Source organism: Arthrobotrys flagrans (genome assembly GCF_004000055.1).
Source record: "Arthrobotrys flagrans strain CBS H-5679 chromosome Unknown unitig_3, whole genome shotgun sequence".
NCBI classification, from domain to species: domain Eukaryota; kingdom Fungi; phylum Ascomycota; class Orbiliomycetes; order Orbiliales; family Orbiliaceae; genus Arthrobotrys; species Arthrobotrys flagrans.
Genome location: NW_027137547.1, coordinates 1,100,682 through 1,119,295, shown reverse-complemented (window position 1 = coordinate 1,119,295; position 18,614 = coordinate 1,100,682). Strand labels below are relative to the sequence as shown.

General features: G+C 48.5%; 5 protein-coding genes across 5 annotated transcripts; 3 read left to right on the top strand and 2 right to left on the bottom strand.

Moving 5' to 3' along the window:
* Positions 1–4,084: 4,084 nt before the first annotated feature.
* Positions 4,085–4,664, top strand: DFL_001698 (uncharacterized protein; the record flags this gene model as incomplete). The annotated part of the gene is made up of 2 exons (XM_067630355.1): positions 4,085–4,290; positions 4,394–4,664. 2 exons carry the CDS (start codon positions 4,085–4,087, stop codon positions 4,662–4,664), a joined length of 477 nt encoding a protein of 158 aa, XP_067493007.1.
* A 2,590-nt stretch (positions 4,665–7,254) lies between these two features.
* DFL_001697 (uncharacterized protein) lies at positions 7,255–10,263 on the bottom strand (the record flags this gene model as incomplete). Its single annotated transcript, XM_067630354.1, has 5 exons — positions 7,255–9,407; positions 9,467–9,551; positions 9,612–9,739; positions 9,824–9,845; positions 9,910–10,263. The coding sequence occupies 5 exons, from the start codon at positions 10,261–10,263 to the stop codon at positions 7,255–7,257; spliced, it is 2,742 nt and encodes a 913-aa protein (XP_067493006.1).
* Positions 10,264–11,411: 1,148 nt separating this feature from the next.
* Positions 11,412–13,916, bottom strand: DFL_001696 (uncharacterized protein; the record flags this gene model as incomplete). The annotated part of the gene is made up of 4 exons (XM_067630353.1): positions 11,412–12,088; positions 12,152–13,252; positions 13,326–13,679; positions 13,745–13,916. 4 exons carry the CDS (start codon positions 13,914–13,916, stop codon positions 11,412–11,414), a joined length of 2,304 nt encoding a protein of 767 aa, XP_067493005.1.
* Positions 13,917–14,999: 1,083 nt separating this feature from the next.
* Positions 15,000–15,886, top strand: DFL_001695 (uncharacterized protein; the record flags this gene model as incomplete). The annotated part of the gene is made up of 3 exons (XM_067630352.1): positions 15,000–15,117; positions 15,186–15,565; positions 15,629–15,886. 3 exons carry the CDS (start codon positions 15,000–15,002, stop codon positions 15,884–15,886), a joined length of 756 nt encoding a protein of 251 aa, XP_067493004.1.
* A 1,351-nt stretch (positions 15,887–17,237) lies between these two features.
* DFL_001694 (uncharacterized protein) lies at positions 17,238–18,531 on the top strand (the record flags this gene model as incomplete). Its single annotated transcript, XM_067630351.1, has 2 exons — positions 17,238–17,693; positions 17,758–18,531. 2 exons carry the CDS (start codon positions 17,238–17,240, stop codon positions 18,529–18,531), a joined length of 1,230 nt encoding a protein of 409 aa, XP_067493003.1.
* Between the last annotated feature and the right edge of the window lie 83 nt (positions 18,532–18,614).

The window sequence follows — 18,614 nt, the reverse complement described above, 5'->3', positions numbered from 1 at the left end:
TATTACTACTCGAGGTTTAAAATCCCTGTTAGCAAAGTAATCCCTCAAAGTCTTTAACATTTGAATGGAATAGAATCGTAATACAGACCGAGCGAGGAATCTGGCATAAAACTTGGAGGCTGATATCATAACATTAAGATCGTAATAGTCTCCGGTTATGCGAAGCTGCATTGATTCTGAGTAGAAGGAATATCTCTGTGACATTCTAAACTCTAACAAAACTAAAGGATACTGTAAATTGGGCTTGATCTATGGATTTGCCAGTTAGCCGCAAAGATTCCCTAACAACGAAGGGGATTCCGTCACACGGACTAACTGCCACATAGTAAATTGATCACCCCTTTTCTACTAGAAGACAAGATATTCGTATGTATTGTTCAATTACTCTGCAAGAGCAAATTGAAAAAAAAAAGAAATGAAAAAAAACCTCTAAGGATGACAGCTGACCGAAAGAGAAGACCAATTTGGCACTTACAAGCCATGGTCCACCGCAAGGCTCCTGCTGGCCATCCGGACAAGGGAGAAGAAAAATTTTCAAGAACACTTCATCAAATTCTTCAACTTACCCACATCTCCGCCGCTTTCTTTCAGCCCCATTTCTCTCAAAGGTAGTAAGTTATGATCAAGGATGCTTCAACGTTGCGACCAGCTGACACAGGCAGCATCTCATCTATACACAGAGGGATATTGACCGCGCCCTCCCCTACCCCCCTGATGTACGCAATACCGTGAGAGTCTGGGTATCCACTCTCATGCGCATATGCACTCCATTCGCACACATATCGACAAGTCATCAATTATGTCGCGTTTATGCATCTACAGTCATTATATTAACTTCCATCTTATATACCAACGTGCGCTTGCACAGGAGGGAAAAAAAAGGAAAGGTGGATTTCCTTTCGCGCCGATACGTATCATAATATACATGCCCGTCGTATATCAAACAATGGTTACCAAAACTAGCTAGACTAGCTAGCTGTCTCCCAACAATATCGTCTTGAAAGGCACTCACCGGCTTTTTGCATTGTCGTTTTGACGTCGGATAGGGGCACAGTACAGTACATTTGCATATAGATATGTACATTTGACGTACAGTACAATAGAATGATCTGACAAAACCATGGAAACTTTAAAAGAACACACATGCTGCATTTTATAACAGTACAGCCTTCGATTCTATCATAATGTAATAAAATTAAAAGACGGAATGCAAGCTGTCAAGAAAGGACAATCAAAATGTTCAATTAATGACTATCAAACCACGGATTCTACTACCACACGAAAATCAGGTATCGGTTTTCCTGAAGGCTATACGATTTCATAAAGAAAAAGGACACGGTCGACTCCATTGACTATTCTAAAGGGGAATGCATAAATAACTACGCGCGCGAGTCCAATCAAAACCTGCGGGTCGAGAGTGCGGAATCACATGGCTCTATAACGTGAGCTCTCTGTCTGTGTTGGTCAATAGTATGTAGACGTCGGTACCCGAGAATCTGGGGATAGGTCAGACGTACTGTGCAGATCGAGCTCTCCAAACACACCTCTCAAAACCTTCGAGCTCGAGATCTCCCAACCAATAAAATAATTTCTAAATCTGGAAAATGCTCCAAATAGAAAGATAAAGAAAAGACGGCTGGAAAAATTGACAGTTGGAAACATAAGATCGACTTATCTCTGACAATCCTGTAGACGACTGTCTATCTATGGATTTTATTCGGTGTGATACTATCTTAATCTCGTCTACCAAGTTAAGGAGCAAACATGAATGCATAGAGCCGAACACCCTTACATATCATAAAGCCCCAAGAAGCGCTTAGAGAAACGTTAGACAACAGCGTCTACGGAACCGTCTACGTACCGTAAATTACTGTTTTACAAATACCTTCAACAATAAACACCTGATACTCGCAGGTTGCGAAATTTATCGGGATTATAATCTTGCAATATTGTGACCGCACAAAAGTACACAAAAGAAGTAGAGATACAAATATCAAGGCCACTTTCAATTCAGATCTACCCCAGAGAAGCTATTTGAAAGAGGATGCACATCCATCATATACAGTCACAACAAAGAACTTGGGAATCTGCATATGCGCATTAGATTCACACCCAAGGAAAAAAATGCAACCAGCTAGCTGCGAGTATATAGCTCATATACTCATGATGCCATCGAAAAAAAAAAAAAAAAAAAAAAAAAGAACGCTGAAAGCTATAGACTTGCAGCACGGACCGGCGCAAACCGTCGCGCTGGCAGATCGGGTTCACCGTTTAGTAGCTGAAGTGATGGAAATTCCAAAACTGCTGGCAGTTTCGATAGCTTCCGTTGAATTGATTGGAGCTGGTGGGGAGCTACCGGTGGGGAGCCAGCCGGATGATCATGAGCTATCAAACTCGTTAGATCGAATGCATGCAGCTTCGAGCTGCAAATGTGCGGTAGGATCTGTATCGTTCTGTAGGCAGCAAGCCTCGCCAGAACCGAGGTTATAGATGCGATATAGATGAACTGAACGATGGCTTACATGTATATGTTAACGGTGACTATTTTCAAGCGGGGCAGAATACAGTGAACGTATCGAATTCAGACAAACCGACGACATACAGCTATGGAGAGCAAACACCCTTTCACACTGGGATTCAAACATACTCCCCCCTATCTCTAGAGTAAAGACGTAGGCTAAAAGCTCCTGAGAAAAGGGCTGGCCTGGACGCTTAAGCGATTAAAGAAAACGAGAAAAAGGAAAGGGTAATTTCATTTTTTTAAAATTTCAGACCGAAACGAAGCTTAGGTGCAGCTGCTTGACAGCTCCGATCTCATCTCCACACCCTCTTCTACTCCTTGCAGCAGCGCCAGCATGTGAAAACTATGCAAAGTTGATGGGCGCAAAATTTTCTTTAGTTTTGATTCTCTAAACGATGTTTTTTTCCTCGAGCCCTGTAACTCAGAATCATGTGCACATGTGACAAAGAGGCGCTGGTCGGAACCTTCGAAATACATGTATCGGCGTCAGCCGTTTGTCGAGTCCACCTATCAGATGAATACTTCTAATAAAGAATAAAAAGGGAGCAGAAAACGACACACGAAATAAACGGCGAAATTTCGTCCAAATATTCTCTCCACAATAGATTAGCCCCGCATGAAGGTTACGGGAACTAATGGTGTACAGCTACCTCCGTAAAGAAAAAGCACATCTTGAATTAATGCAACAAATGCGTAACACCGTCGCCACTTCTGTACTTTCGCAAACAGTTTCTAATTTGTCGCCTGGCGTACAGTACTGGGAAAAACATATATGACGACCAGCACCGCTGCGCAGATGCAATGTATCTATACGTAGCCATACATCCAGCTGAGAGAATTGCTAACAATGGAAGTGTACACCACGTGGGCCACACCCCCTTCTTTAAAAGAAACCGCATAAGGCCCGTCCAATCAGTTTCATGTAGCCCCCGGGGTTTTCTGGTGATAACTTTGGGCCTTGTTGCATATCGGTCGTACAAATGCGTTGTATTTTTTTGAAGGTCAACAGATGAGCCCTCGATGTACCGGACGACGACAAAGATAGATTTTTTAAGATAGTTGGATAGCTATAATTGCCTCGCTACTGACTAAACCGGTGGATCGAACTTCCGAATTTGAATTTGGAAAAAAATAAAATAAAACGCGAAATGGACGGATTGGGATCTCCGGCGTAGAGAAATGATTTGGCAATTGTCTCTGCAAGCTTCGAGATAGCAATGTCATCACAGGAACCAAAGTCAATCCATTGCAAAGGACTGCGATTAAGTCCTCTGATCATTATAGAGAATGAACCAGAGTCCGTCTATAAAAGGCGGCGATATCTCCTGGTTGAAGTTTGGAATCACCAGGTCATTCGATCACAATCATCAATCAGCTTCCACAAACAATCTTCTCTATTGAACATTTCCAATTCGCAACTTTAAACTCCAAAAACCCCGATATCTTAACAGGTATTCCTTACCAAGAGACCATCCTTTCCATCCAATCCCTTTTTCATATTTACTAAAGAGCCCGCTGCTCAATCATAGATTATCAGAATAAAAAACTCTCCGAACAACAATCATGTCTACCATCTCAGTTCCACAGCCAGTGATTTGTAAGTGTGGCATCGATGGCTTTCCGTGCATCTGCACGGCCGCCGGTTGCTTTTGCTCTGGCCCCCGTTGCCAATCGAAATCTTTGGCGCAAAATGCAAACTACAAGAATGCTAAAGAGCGGTTTGGTGAAGATTTCGCTAACCGGGCTGCGGCGAGGATGAACCATGATGCGTAAGTGCTTCTTCTCTTTTCACGTTTGCTAGAAAATAATTCGTCTACAAAAGAAACAAAGAAATCCCACGGCAACTGACATCGTATAAACATTGTAACATAGCATCGGCGAACTAATTATCCAATACGTGGGCGCTGGCCCATCCGGGCCATCAACTCCACCATCCCCACCACCTCCTACTCCTCCTAGTTCAAAGGGTACCCGTCGTAACCGTTGCTGCATGGACACCGACGAGGGGAAGCCGGAGTCTAGCAGCCCTCAGAGTTTCCGCCATGGCCGTGGTTCCAAGGGCCCGGACGATAATCCTGTGGGCAGCGCGCCGCTTGCACATCTTGCACAGGGTGCACAAGTGCACCTGCAACGTACTTCTTAAGTTCATACAAACGAGCCCTGCGGTTAAATCTCTACTTGAAAAGCCAAAACCCAACGGTAGAGTAATCTATTCGGTTCCGCATTCTTCGATACAGATTCGAAAGAGTCATAAGGTGGAGGTTAAGAGAAATACGTAAGAGGAAGAGGAGGATATAATGGGTGGAGTCGTTAATAATGGATATCTTGAATGTCAATTGTCTTTTCTACTTCTGTCAAAGTTGTTTTCCTTAACGTGCATATCTTCCTGTCAAGTCATTCTGGTATATGCCATGTACCCATAGAAGTCACAATTCAAGATACATACAACCCCGATTCGATATGGTCATTCGTTAAAAGAAGAGGAAAACAGTCGGCCTTGTTGTATTTTCACAAAAACCAGTTTCTTGTCAGAACACGAACGTCTCTTCTCTCAAAAATTAAAAAAAAAAAAAGTAAAAAAAAAAAAGTAAAAAAAGAAAGAAGGAGAAAGAGGAAACCAGTACAACCAATTACTATTCGCCGAGATATAAACTCGAAGTACCATTGATTTTTCGCCCTTAAAACAGAGCCTCCAACCCTCTTAACGTGTCATTTTTTGTACAAAAATGTGTTGCTATGAAGTCCATCGTAGCCCTGCACAATTGGCACATGGGCTTTCATGATGTATGTCTTGTCACCCATATGCACTACAGGGTGTTACAATCACATTTCACTGCAGAGCCCCATAATTCTAGGTAAGGAAGTTGTATTCGAAAACCGAATCCCTGAAGCCTTATCACACCGCATGAGTAAAAGAAAAAAAAAAGAAGTACGGTCCGGGATGTGGTATACCCACCAGGACAGGCTATGATAACAGCTTGCAGATTATTGCGTAACTTGTTTTTTGTATATGCAATTATTACTCGCATGGGAGGAAGAAGCAATTGTCCTAGCTGGTTAAGTAGCTAACCGGTTTGGATTATATATAGGTAAGAGATCGAAATACGAAAATTCCAGATAGCCGTGTGGGAGCACGGTCCAGGCACCAACACGGGTGGTCCGATTCTCAACAGGCCCAGCCTGAGCAATTGAGAATCGTACTAACCACCTAGGCAGAGAGTACTTATACAGATTGAAAATCATCCAATATCCATTTGCCCAATCCGTTCCTCCCGCGGCTGGAAGGTCTTCTTTCACGTATACCTAGATATGTATATAGATGTCTGCCACAGATATTCCCACATCATAACCCGAATGTTATAAACAAAACCCCCGTCCCATCCCACGCCAGTAAATCAATTTCTATGAGAAGACAAGATCACCTAGCCAGCTGTCTTTATTTTTTGAAACCTTTTGAACTTTTATACGATCGTTCATTACACTTACTAGCGATCATAACCTTTATGACCACCCGGCCTTCTTCCTACGGCATCGATCTTATAAAGCCTCAACCGTTTAATGTATCTCACGAGTAATAATATAGAAAACATAAATAAGATTTTGTATAAATCATCAAAAATCCTTAGTTTCCATGGATAAAGAAAATAAAATAAAAGTGGTGAAGAATTCAAATATGAACATACGAGGTAAAAATAAAAAATAAAAATAAAAAAAGGAAATTCGTACGAAAAGAAAAGAACGGCTCACAAAAAATGCCTAGGGACAGATTGATAAGAAAGAAGAAATGAAAAAAAGAGGTCAATAGGTGAAGAAATCTTATATAAGAAAGTAAAGTTAACACGATCGAAGGATGATAGAGAGGAAAAAAAGGTTACCATCTTTGCATCATCCAGGCCCATAAAACGGTCGAAAAAAAAGGTAGCAAGTAGTATATGTGCAAAAGCTAGAACAAGACGAGTAGCAGAAAAGTTGGAATATAAGATAATGGAGGGTACTATTCGAAATATAAGGCAAAAAGATCCTGAACAGAAAGGCGAGGGGTGGTATTTGTAGTGCACAAGATAAAGAATTGGTCGGAAATCAAAAGTAATAAAGAATCTTAACGCCGCGACGATGGTGTGGAAACAAAAAAAATAGAAAAATAAAGGCAAAAGTTGATAGTTTCGCATGTCAGCAAAGGAAAGAAGCAAGCATAATTGATATCGGCCCCCAGCCCAACGAAACGAAACAAAGAAAAGCAGGGGACGTGAAAGAAGCCAGCAGATTCCTATAAAAAGTCCGATTCGCTACCAACTTTGAGATCCTCCGCAGTATATACAGGACCACATAGAACGGCCGGATAGCTAAAGACAAGGGTGAGGTGAGAAGAAAAAGAAGTCTGTAGGAGTTAGAGGAAATATAGAGAGGCGAGCGGGGCTGGACCGCGGTCCTAAAAGCCCAAAAAGGCGAGGATATAAAACAAAATCCATGTAGATATCAATTTTCCAGTTTCATTTGCCCTCCCAAAAAAAAAAAAAAAAAAAAAAAAACCCCGAAACCTTTGAAACCAGCGGGATAGATAAAATGACAAAAGCAAGCAAAGGAAAGACTTTGAACTCCCGGAATTCCGCACCCCTTCATAACGATAGGCAAAAATTAAATAAAGGACTCAGTTGTAAAATCATAAAGCGTTGAAGATCCCAGGGTAAAGGGAGTGTAGGTGCCGGCGTACCCACCGGCTAGGGCCAAGCTCTTCACTGACCCTGAGGTGGCTGGCCTCTCCCTCTAGCTGCCATAAGCATATTAATCTGCGCAGGGCTGTACCCTTGCAGCGCGGCCCCATTCATCATACCCATGGGCATCCCGCCACCACCGGCCATCCCGTTGGCTACCATCATTTGTGGGTACCCGTTCATGCCCATCTGCATACCGCCCATCATGCCGTTCATATGCATCGCGCCACCACCGGGCATACCACCCATAAATCCTCTCCCAGCCATGCCAGGGTGCATACCTGCAACACCGCCCATACCGTCCATCATTTGTGGCTGCTGATGTTGCTGGGCAGCGGCATGCTGGGCCGCAAGAAGTTGTTGTTGATGTGCTTGTTGTTGTTGTTGTTGCTGCTGCTGCTGCTGCTGCTGCGCGTGCCTCATTAAAAAGGCGCGCTGCATCATTATCTTCTGTTGTTCGGGGTTCTGCCCAAGTGCCATCTGATGTGCCGCTTTGTTCATGACCATAGGGTTTCGAGCGCCGGCCATCATCATTTGATGGGCCATGGCCTGGGCCTGGTTCATAGCGTGCCCTCCTTGCATCATACCAACGTTTCGAGCGAGTGGGCTTCCTTGAGTCATGGCCGGTGAACCGTGCATTCCTTGCGACGTTGTCACACGCATCATTGGCGATGCATGCATTGCCGGAGAACCTGGCATTGGTTGGTTATGCTGGTGTTGGATGGACTGGACGGTGGACATGTGCGGCGATTGTTGGCGAGATCCTGGTTGCGAAGAGTGTGTAGACGTTCGAGTTGGCATGGGAGGCGAGCCTTGATGGGCGAAAGGGGACGAAGCAGCCGCTATCGGGCTGCCTTGCGTGGTTGAAGTCTGTTGGGGAGCACTTGTGGGTGTGTGCGCTACAGCTGCATGTGCTTGAGCCTGAGCTGCAACTTGTGCAGCATGCTGCTGCTCCCTCGCCTGTGCCTGTGCCTGTGCCTGTGCCTCTCGTTGCGCCTGAGCCGCTTGGGCAGCAGTAGCAGCAGCAGCTTCATGTTGCTGACGTTGAGCTTGTGCTGCAGCTGCGGCCTGTGCCTGTGCCTGTGCCTGTGCTTGTGCCTGTGCTTGTGCTTGTGCCTGTGCCTGTGCCTGTGCCTGTGCCTGTGCTTGCGCCTGTGCGGCTGCGGCCTGTTGTGCGAGGTGTTCCCTTTGCTGCTGTTGGGCTTGTTGCATTGCACCGTTCCTAGCAATCATATCCCTCAACGACCCCTTGCTGTCGAGCGGCGATTGTTCGACCGGCGTGGCGGAGACCGGTGTTCTTATCGGAGCCTCCGGCCTTGGTTCCTTGGCAGCCTTCCGGCGCTCTTCCTCTTGTTGCTGCCTCTTCTCTTGCTCCTTCTTGATCCTGTCTTCCTCGTGCTTCTGCTTGATGGACTCGAGAGCCTTCCATCTCTTGAATGAGGGCTCGAAGCCACCGGTGCCAACCGGTCCGTCGTCCGCTGCACCAATTGCCGACGGTTGATGTCGTTCGTCCATAATCAACATCAGCCTTTCCTCCTCCGCTGCCTTCGCCTCGTCTACTGCCATTTCTTTAACAGTCCTCTTCCTTGTCTTCTTCGGCGGAACTGGTCGTGAATGCAACGGATGTTTCAGGGCTTCTATTATCGCTGCTGCATGTTCAGGCGACTCTGCAGGTGTTAATACTAGCGACGGGCCCGTCGATAATAAGTAGTCTGCCTCAAACGTTAATGAAGTCTTATCGTTCAATATCGTCGGAAGTTTGGTGTTGGGTGCCGTGGAAACTGTCAAGGGGTGAGCCGAGGCTGGTGTGGCGGAGGTTTGTACAACGGAGGCATTGCGTCCCCGTGCGCTAGGTGGTAATGGCGTTAACGCTAACAGGCATATTTCGGCATGTAGGGATGCTGGTGTCGGGTGTAAGACTGTTTTGAAAACCCTCTTATTTTCTTCTAGTTTTGATGAGGGGTCGATATCCATCGGTTTTGTGTCGCCATTTACTACAGGTTCTTCTTTGGCATCCCCGGATTTTTGGGCGGGGTAGGGCACAAAGGGTGAAGGTGTTAGATGTTCGTTCCATCGGTTTAGGGAGAATAACATGTCGTTTTTCGGTTTAGCGGGTACACCATCTGCATCTTTAGCGGTCGTTCGGTGGTCATGTATGTGTACGATGAGACGTCCTTGAGCATCGCATCATGTTAGGTTTAACTCGGGTGGAAACTCGGATTTTAGAAAATACCTTCATAAAAAGGAAGCCTAGCATCCCGAAACACCTCGACAGCGTCGGCCGGTATGGTCTCTTGTGCGATATACTCCAATATGCTCTAGTATCCAAGTCAGCAAGCTTACCAAAACCCACACGGCCTTTCACATTGCTTGCGCACCCTCATAGCACTGTTGTAATTAAAGGTCCCGTCTTGTTGATCAAAACGGAAATGGGTCGGGTGCATGTGTAGCGTTAACGACGGCGGCTTATCCTTATACTTATCGAGTATGTATTGTGTCGTAATCACTAGAACAAGGAAAACAAAAGCGCATGAGCATCAACTTCGTACGTATACTTGGGTGCGATTGCAACGTGTACCGGTGGGGATACCTCTAGGCATAGCTTTTAGTTTCTAGGACAACGTCTCAGGTTAGCAGTCGCATAGGCGGAAAAGTATATAAGGGGTGGCCACATACCTTCCTAGGAGGCTGATTTAGTGCTAAAGAGTCTCCATCTTCATCAAGGTCTGCCCCTCGATCCTTCTTAATCCTTGCATGCGCGGTTGGGTCGGATCCAAACTTATTAGGGGCGTTCCGCCGTCGTTCGCTAGTCCGAACATTATTCGAACCGGAAGAGGCCAAACCGGTCCCGTTTACGGACGACGAAATGGTTATAGCGGTGGATGGCATTGTCGGAGAAGGGAGAGTCTTCGAGGGTGTTGGCGAAGGGCGGGGGATCGCATGGTTTACGGCAGAAGCCGTGGAAACGACACCTCCTAGTGGGGCCTTGGGGGTGTTCAGCTTGATCTTGGGATATATGGCCGTGGCCATGGCCGACCGGTGAGGAAGGCGAACGAACCGCCTATAGTTGCCGAAAGCCTATCCGTCGTGCGAATATATCGGCCAGTCTGTGTTATATTTGGGTGTGTGTTATTATTACGAGGCGTGCCAGTACGATGACCGCTACGGAAAGTCTCGAAGCTACGCCGCTCGCAGCAGACAGGTACGGTGGAGTGGTGCGATACGGTTGAAGGTGGAGCAGGGGGGGTTGCGATGGGGTTCGGTCGGTGCAAACGCGATGGACCAGCGGCGATATATATCGGTCCTGGTAGCGTCTGATGGCAAACACGCGCACTCCCTTTTCGCAGGAAATTGGCGCTATTCCGAGGCAAGAGAGACGGCGAAAGTGAGGGACAGTTACAGGCCAGCCGGTAGAGACGGCGATGGCGATAAAATTTCTGGCGATATGGATGAAGTGCCGGGAGCAAAGACGAGCGGCCGTCTGGTGGAGGTGTAGGCGTGGGTGTTGAGGAGGTTGTTGATAGGAGGTTGACGGGCCACAGGCCAACAGCCGAATCAGGATTCCGGGCTCAGCCACAACACAATAGAACAGGCTAGGCACCAGCCACAGATGTGCAGAATGTACGTATTTACGGTTACATGTAGATTAATTTTTTATTTTTAATTTTTGGCAATTGGATGTTCACGACGATGATAAAATTATCCATTGATCCGGATACCGCTACCGTGTTCTTCTAAATCAAGTCAAAGGCTTTTGTGCAGACGTCCTTGTTTGGTAACAGAAGGACGTCAATGAGGGCATGCAAGAAAAATGCACGTTCGATGAAACGGGGTATAAGGAAGAAGTAATAAAATAATACAACAGTTCTCTGAGAAGGATGTAAAATGAATACAAGTAAAGAAGATAGTGGATGGGGAGTATTGCTACTAATCGCTAGAAGGTGTAATCTCAACGTCCTCTTCAGCTCGAGCTGATTAAGCATGGCGAGCTTCACGCTCGTAAACACAATCGATGTTGCGTTCACCGCAAGCGGAGCAGATGTTGCTGCCAGAGCACCTAATCTTCCCGAGTCGGTAGAAGTTGAAATTCTTCCTCGGCGGCTGTTACATCGCTAACTTCGGTCACCCGTGGCAAAGCATCCTCCTTCGACCCGTCAGCTGCAGCTTCATCCGCTCCATCAATCGCAGCGCATCTGCGCCATGCTCTGTGACATGTCTCGAGAAACGTTCCCGGAAATTCGTTTCGGGCTCTTCAAAGGCCCACCGTCATCCTCAGGACCGCTGAGATTGCCGGTGTCATCTCCAGATACCATGCCGTCTGATTCAAAGTTGGAGTCGTACTCCTCTGCGCAGAAGCTGCTATCGTCGCTATCCGGTTCGAAATCATCTTCGTCCTCATCATCTTCCTCACCTTGGAGTTCTAGCTGGGAGAAGGGAACTGCGGGCCCACTTTCCCCCTCCCCCTCCCCCTCCCCCTCCCCCTCTTCTTCACCGGTCTCGGGTTCTGCCGGCTCGATATCTCTGTGCTTGGTCTCTGGAATTTCAACAGCAGTTTTCTCGGGCTCGGATTTCTCCGTAACAGAATAATTGGCATCGAAAGGTTTGGGAGCAGCAGCAGCAGAGAGTGGGGTAATATGCTCCTTGGTCGTAGTAGGGACCGATTTGGTCGTAGTGGGAATCGATTGTGTCGTTGTGGCATCGTCATTGTCCTCGTCGTCGTCGTCGTCATCTTCTTCTTCCGAGGACTCGTCCTCTCCATCTCCAGCACCATCGTTGTCACCACCGAAGACATCGTCATCTTCTTCATCGGATTCTGGTAGAGAACTTTCAGTAATCAACTGATTCTTCTCGACGGCTGTAGTGAAATATTAGTGAGCAACGAATGATCCTTGTTATCATGACGAAAGGGGGGACGTACTTCCGTTACGAAGATAGACATCCTCGGCTACTTGACAGGATGTCAAGGAGCTATTATCTCCAACTGTGGCGTGTCTTCCGATGATGCAACCTTCTAATTTACAGTTCGCTCCGATTTGTGCTCCGTCGAGGATAACGCAGCCCTGTATTTTCGCCGATGCAGCGATTCTGACATCCTTTCCGATGACGGAGCGCTTGACCAGAACCTTCTCTTCAACCTTGGTGCCGGCTCCGACCATGCTATCAATGTTAGAAACATTGGCCTTGCTATCGATGACTGCGTTGGAATGAATGGGTTTCGTATTGTAGGCGGGATTCCTAGCAAGCTCCAGACAGGTAGACAGGTAGAGAGGTAACGTGTCTACCCGCCTGATAAGCGGTGTAGTGGCGAGCGGGGTGATTGTCATTTTGGGTTTGAAAACAGCGATCCCGGGGCAGAATAGCCCGTTATAGGCCGGTTTCTTGATCTTCTTGAACACCTTCTCCTCGCTGGAGTTGCTGATCGGGCTGTCGACCGGAGAAGGAATCTTGTTCTTGGTTGGGAACCACCCTCGGGTGTTGATTTCCTTTCTTCCATTAGCCGTACCCGGTGCGGCGGAGTGACCGGACTGTCCCATTGAGGACAACCCTAGGAATTTCTCGACATCGGCTTCCGTGACTTCGTCGTCGTGATAGCTAGCCACGCTAAGACTATCGGATTTCCCGCCATCGTTGCCATCGTCCCTCGAAAGGATGCCAAGTATTCCTAGGTTGTGGGCTTGCAAACCGGAGCCCTGCCAGCCAGCTTTGGCCCACCAACCGAGAACATCGTCTTTGATGCTCTTGAGCTTGTTGCGAGGGTTGTTGAGGATGAATTTGAGAGACCAGGCTGGGAAAATGTAGATGTGGGCGTCCCTGTAGAGGCTGTGGTACATGACCTTGGGGTGGTGTTTGAATAGGGACCTTCGTATCTCGATGTCGCCCTTACCGTCATCGGTTCGGGAGCCAAAATTCTGGAGGAGGTATGTCAGTTCTGCGGTTGAGTCCGTGCGAGCCTCTGTTGTTCTGAGGTGGGATTCGAGATCGTAACGTGGAACCGGTCCGGTGATAATGGTGTCCCTTTCTGTCATCACACATTAACAGGTATTCTCTCGTACATACCTACGTATGCATATGTTACGAATGGGATGTCATACCAACGCCCTTTTCCTTCTTAACTTCATACCAAACTCCGAGAGCGCCCTTGTTATCGCCGACGGTCTCCGGGAGGAGCATCCATTCTTTGATGATGGTCGTCGCGGGTATTTCGCAGATGGAATCGCAAGAGAGGACCATGAAGTCCTTCTTGATGTGGTTGTAAACTTGTGGGTGACGTAGGACATCGGCAGTACCGGTTTTCGAGCCGGGCGAAGAGACACCGACAATCTTTGGTTTCCGGAGGGGTTTGGGGTTCTTCCCAGCGGATGGGTGAGGTTCTCGGGTAGCATAGGTTTCATTTACAGCGGTACGGATCGCTGGCTCCTGGCCGGACAGGCAGACGATAACAATCGCTATGAAAGTTTAGTTAGCTGCTAACCGCCAAGGTGAAGGTTTTAAAATCGGCAGGGGCAAGTACTGTCCAATCCGGCATCGAGGGCCCATTCGAGAGGGTATTGGATCATGGGTTTGTTGGCGATGGGTAACAGCGCCTTGGGAAGCTTGATGGAGCTGGAGATCGGTTTGAGGTCAGAGCCCTCGCCGCAGAGGATGATGACCGTCAGGCCCAAGGCATGATGGGAGGACGGCATGGCGGCAGTCGGTCAGTGGTGTGCGGGTAGAAGGACGAGCGGTGGTGGTAATTGTGATGAATTGAGTCGCAGAGGTTGGAGTTGAATCGAATCAAAGAGCCAAAACCCCCCCACCATGTACGAACCAGCTGTTATCAACAAGCCTGCGTAGGAGCTAACAGTTAACAACCCCGTCGCACGATGAAGAAGAGTAAACACGAACTGGGTAAATACCAGGTATCGATGTTGTGTTTCTTTCAATTGATATCTGTGGATTAGAGTGGTACTCTGCAGTGGGGGATCTTGGAGTTCAGAACAATGAATCGTTCTGGGTGTCGCAAAATTGATGTTGTCCGGGGAGCCCCGCGTTGGCCTTGTCCCCTGGGATACACCCCCCCTGTACTGATTACCCAGGATCGGACAGATCTGAGGCCCGTGGCCGGCAAGTGAAAGTCAGCACAGCAACAGCACGGAGGCCTCTGCTTCCGAGACGAGAGCCACCGCCATCATTTCCACGCAGGCTGCTTACTGCGCCCTTTATCTCGCACCAGCCCGTGGCCATACATTTTACACCAAGTAGAGTTAGCTACTTGGCGACTAGCATCATCCCCTTTCCGACTCGTTAGATATATTAATCGTACATTCGAGCACTCCCAATCAAATCAAGTGCTGTGCTTTGCATCTGATAATAAAAGTTGGACGAACGGGTGGTTGTGGCACGTTCAATTGTCGACTTTCTCTCCATCACCATTCCGTTCCATTCTTCCCTTCCCACACGACACACCTCCTCCTCATCAACCCCATCCACCGGCAGATAACCAGCTGCAGCTAACAACGTACACGTACACTTACCTACCGGCTCTCTACAGCATCAGAAACCACCCTTCCTGTCAGCTTCCCTCGCATCCGGCTGTTCCCGAGCACACCTGCAAAACTCCCAGGATCTCTTGAATCCCCCCCGATTATAAAAAAAACAGCGCGAATACGTACACCCGTATCGATCGCATTCCAACGGCCCCTCCTGAACAACTTCCCTGCGACTTCCATCCCCCCTTACCTACTCAAGTCCTTAGTGTTCAGTATCCGTCGAAAACCACGTTCACGATGGCATCTCAAAAGGTCGTCGCCAACGGTTCCTCCACGACGTCACATCCACGGCCGAACCCCCTGCCACGATGGCTGCGAACGAATAACGTCTATCTCTTCGTTCCCAATCTCATCGGTACGTTGTACATACATCCTCTGATGTCGGACCCGTCCGGGTCGCTAATCGTGTCTTTTTGGTTACAGGCTATGCCCGTATCGTCCTCGCTTCCATCTCCCTGGTCTACATGCCCATCCACCCGTTGACATGTACCATCCTATACGGAGTTTCTTGCATCTTGGATGCTCTCGACGGATATGCTGCTCGCAAATTCTCCCAATCGACAAAGTTCGGTGCCGTCCTCGACATGGTCACCGATCGTTGCACAACCAGCTGCCTGCTCATGTTCTTGAGCGCCGCCTACCCCGAACGCCCAGGTCTCAAGATCCTCTTCCAGTTCTTGCTATCCCTGGATCTTGCTAGCCATTACATGCACATGTACGCGATGATGGAGAAGGGAGCTGGCAGCCACAAGAGCGTAGATAGGGAACAGAGCAAGATCTTGAACCTCTACTACACCAACAAGGTACCACCGAAACCAAACCCCATTCGTAGATATATACACCTCCTAACCGATGTGATAAAATAGACCGTCTTGTTCACATTTTGCGCGGCCAACGAACTCCACTTCGTTTCCCTGTACCTTCTTTCCTTCCCATCGCCGTCCGCCGCCAGAGATGCCATCCTACCCTTCATCAAAGGCATGGCTTACGTCACTTTCCCTATCTGCTTCGGGAAGCAGATCATCAACTTTGTGCAGATGGCCAGAGCCGCCGAAACCCTTGTCAACATTGACAAAGAAAGTAGACAGCTGGAACACCAGCTGAACGGCGAGAAGAAGGAGTAAAAGCAAGAAACATGCGAAACGGACGGGGTTCGACGGTGTGGTTTTGTTTGCGAAAATCGCTCGATGGAACCGGTTGGGTCTGAATGTTGATGTTGTTGAATCCAGTCGAGGAATCTCCGACCTCGTTAGGATGGTTGGAAGTATTCGGTGTCTTCTTTTTGCTCTGCTACGTATCAGGCCGGGTTCGTGCCAGTATCATATCGTAAATTGTGCGTACACTATGGCGGGCAGCTTCTTCCTTTTTTTTTTCCCCTTTTCCTTTTTTCTTTTTCTCGCTCTATCCCTTTCCTTGTCGATATTCGTATCCCCCCGTTTAGAGGCGTTCACCACCGCGGTCTGTCGTTCTCCATTTCTTAAACCCTCTTTCCCCCCATCTTCTTTATTTCTTTTGCCTTTTTTTAATTCATATCATGACTGCATACGTCCATTGTAATATCTACCTCCCCTTCTTTTTCATACCAAATGTTTGTTGTCCCCTTATTAAGTAATAATAATAATGATATGACGACCAGCCTCGTTAACATGTATATACTCTTTCTTGTCACCGAATTCAAATCACAACAGCGAGTGGACAATCTATCGATCTAAATCAATTCGGACTACTTACGTATACCTGTGCTGTGGGAGTCAAATTCCTGGGCACGATACGTACCCGGTATGTGACAGGCAGACAGACAGGCGTCCGGACTCTTAAAAGGTTTGCATTCCAGTGGATCCGGGATGAGATCCGAGCTAGATCGCCTGAGAGAAATACTCTGTACGTGTGTGTGTGCTGATATCAATACGTCAAGGATATTATCTAGGGAGGTATATCAGTATACAGGTACTTAACTGACTGGGTGTCCTTATGCATCTGTTGTGTTCTGCATCATAAATCTTCTCTATCTGGATTCCCTCTTTGTCGGCTCATCTTGGGCTCATCCTTCCAACAACACCAACCGACAACATCACCATCCGTCCTCCAATCATCACCACCATCTTGCATTTTGCCACCTTCCCGCCTCCGTTCGAGCAGACTTACCCTGCATATTCCAATCCACGATCTCAGAGACAATCACCAGTCTGCCTTAACTATTTAACTAGCCTCCGGAGACTTGTCTGGCTTGTTCGGTTTCGTTTCAATTTTTGGGCCTAGTTCACTCACCCCCAAAGCGCAGCGCCGACCAGACCAGCCCCAACAGCCTACGCCTCGCCCCGAACACGTTCACAGGCCTTGTCATCGTCACGACAAATCCACCTGCCTGCCCGTCCCCTTATTTACAATCTGCCTGATCCTCCAGGCCGAGTTCTTAAATACCAGGGGTTTCTCTCTTACGGTCCTGCTGGCTGGTCCGGTCATCTACCAGGCACAATGACGACCACCACTGTTCCAACAACAGCTGAGGAAAGGGCCACCACGGCCACCACGACTGCTACGGCCACCACAACCACGGCTCCCTCCCAACAGACATCGTCAACCGGCCTCCCCATGGCCACCCCTGGAGGTGTTCCTCCTTCGCCTCGTTTGCGTCAGATCTCTGCTACTTCCGCTGCCAGTGTCGCTCGTCGTCCCTCATCCTCCCTGTCCGATGCACGAGATCCGAGTTCTTCCCGTCGCCATTCTGAACAGAGGATGCTTCCTCCGCCGGCACCCCTTACCCAACCTCCCTTCGCACAACCGCCATCGCCCGGTGGGAGTATCCGGAGTGTGAGCAGCATCGGTGGCAGCGATATTGGCGTCGGAACCGGACCGGGTCCTGCTCGTCTGCCCCACCAGCTGTCGCCTGCTGAGATCTATGCCGAAGTAGAGAAGGAACAAGAGGCCGCTGTGAGTCTTCCACGTCCTATCGGAAGTCACCGTCTCTCAAAACTAACCGTATCGGTGCGACCAGGTCAACCGTCTTACCCGACAGCTCTCCATCCTTCGAGCGCAACAAACCATGTCGCCCACCTCCCATCCAATTTCAGACGACCTTGGCGGAACTTACCCTACCACTTACCTCTCCCCACGTAGCCGTCGAACCTCGTCAAATGCCTCCATGGCCCTTACCAACGCCGCCACAATCGGCAGTACCATGGCCGGAAGCTCTCTCTCCCGCCAGAGCAGCATCCAATCCCTCTCCGCCGCCAGAGGCGACCCTAGTGCCGCACCTGCTCCGGCTGCGACTCGCCCAACCCCTATTCCCATGTCCCGCCAGAGTTCCGTCCGTAGCATTTCTGGTTCGCGAGCCAGTGGACGAAATTCACCGGCTCTGGGGGAGTCGGAGAGCCCATACCCATATTTTGGTTCACAATACTACTACGCTTCACCGCATGCTCCGCTCGGTAGCAGCAGTTGGAAGGACAACACCGGTGTGGCCCACCTGCACAACCACCATCACTCGCGGGAGCGGGAGAGGGGTGAGTACGCTGGCAGTGAAGCTGGAGGTTCGGAGAGAGGCCTAGGTGTCAGCTACTCCGGTTCGGCTGGCGGACATCCTCGATACGAGGAAGTCTTGACCGCTCGCAACGAGTTGGAAAACGTCAAGAAGGAGAATGAGAAACTCAAGGAGAAGATCCGAGAGTTGGAGAAGGCTCTGTCGGGTGTTAATGCCACTAGCACCCCGGCGAGTGAGAAGGAGAAGGAGACCAAGCCGGAGACCGAAGTTAAGAGTGGGGAGCCGTGAATGGTTCTTGCATCATGAGCTCCTGTTTTTTCCCGTCCATTACTCTTATATTACCATCCGTGTGGATGCGGTTTGCATTCCCA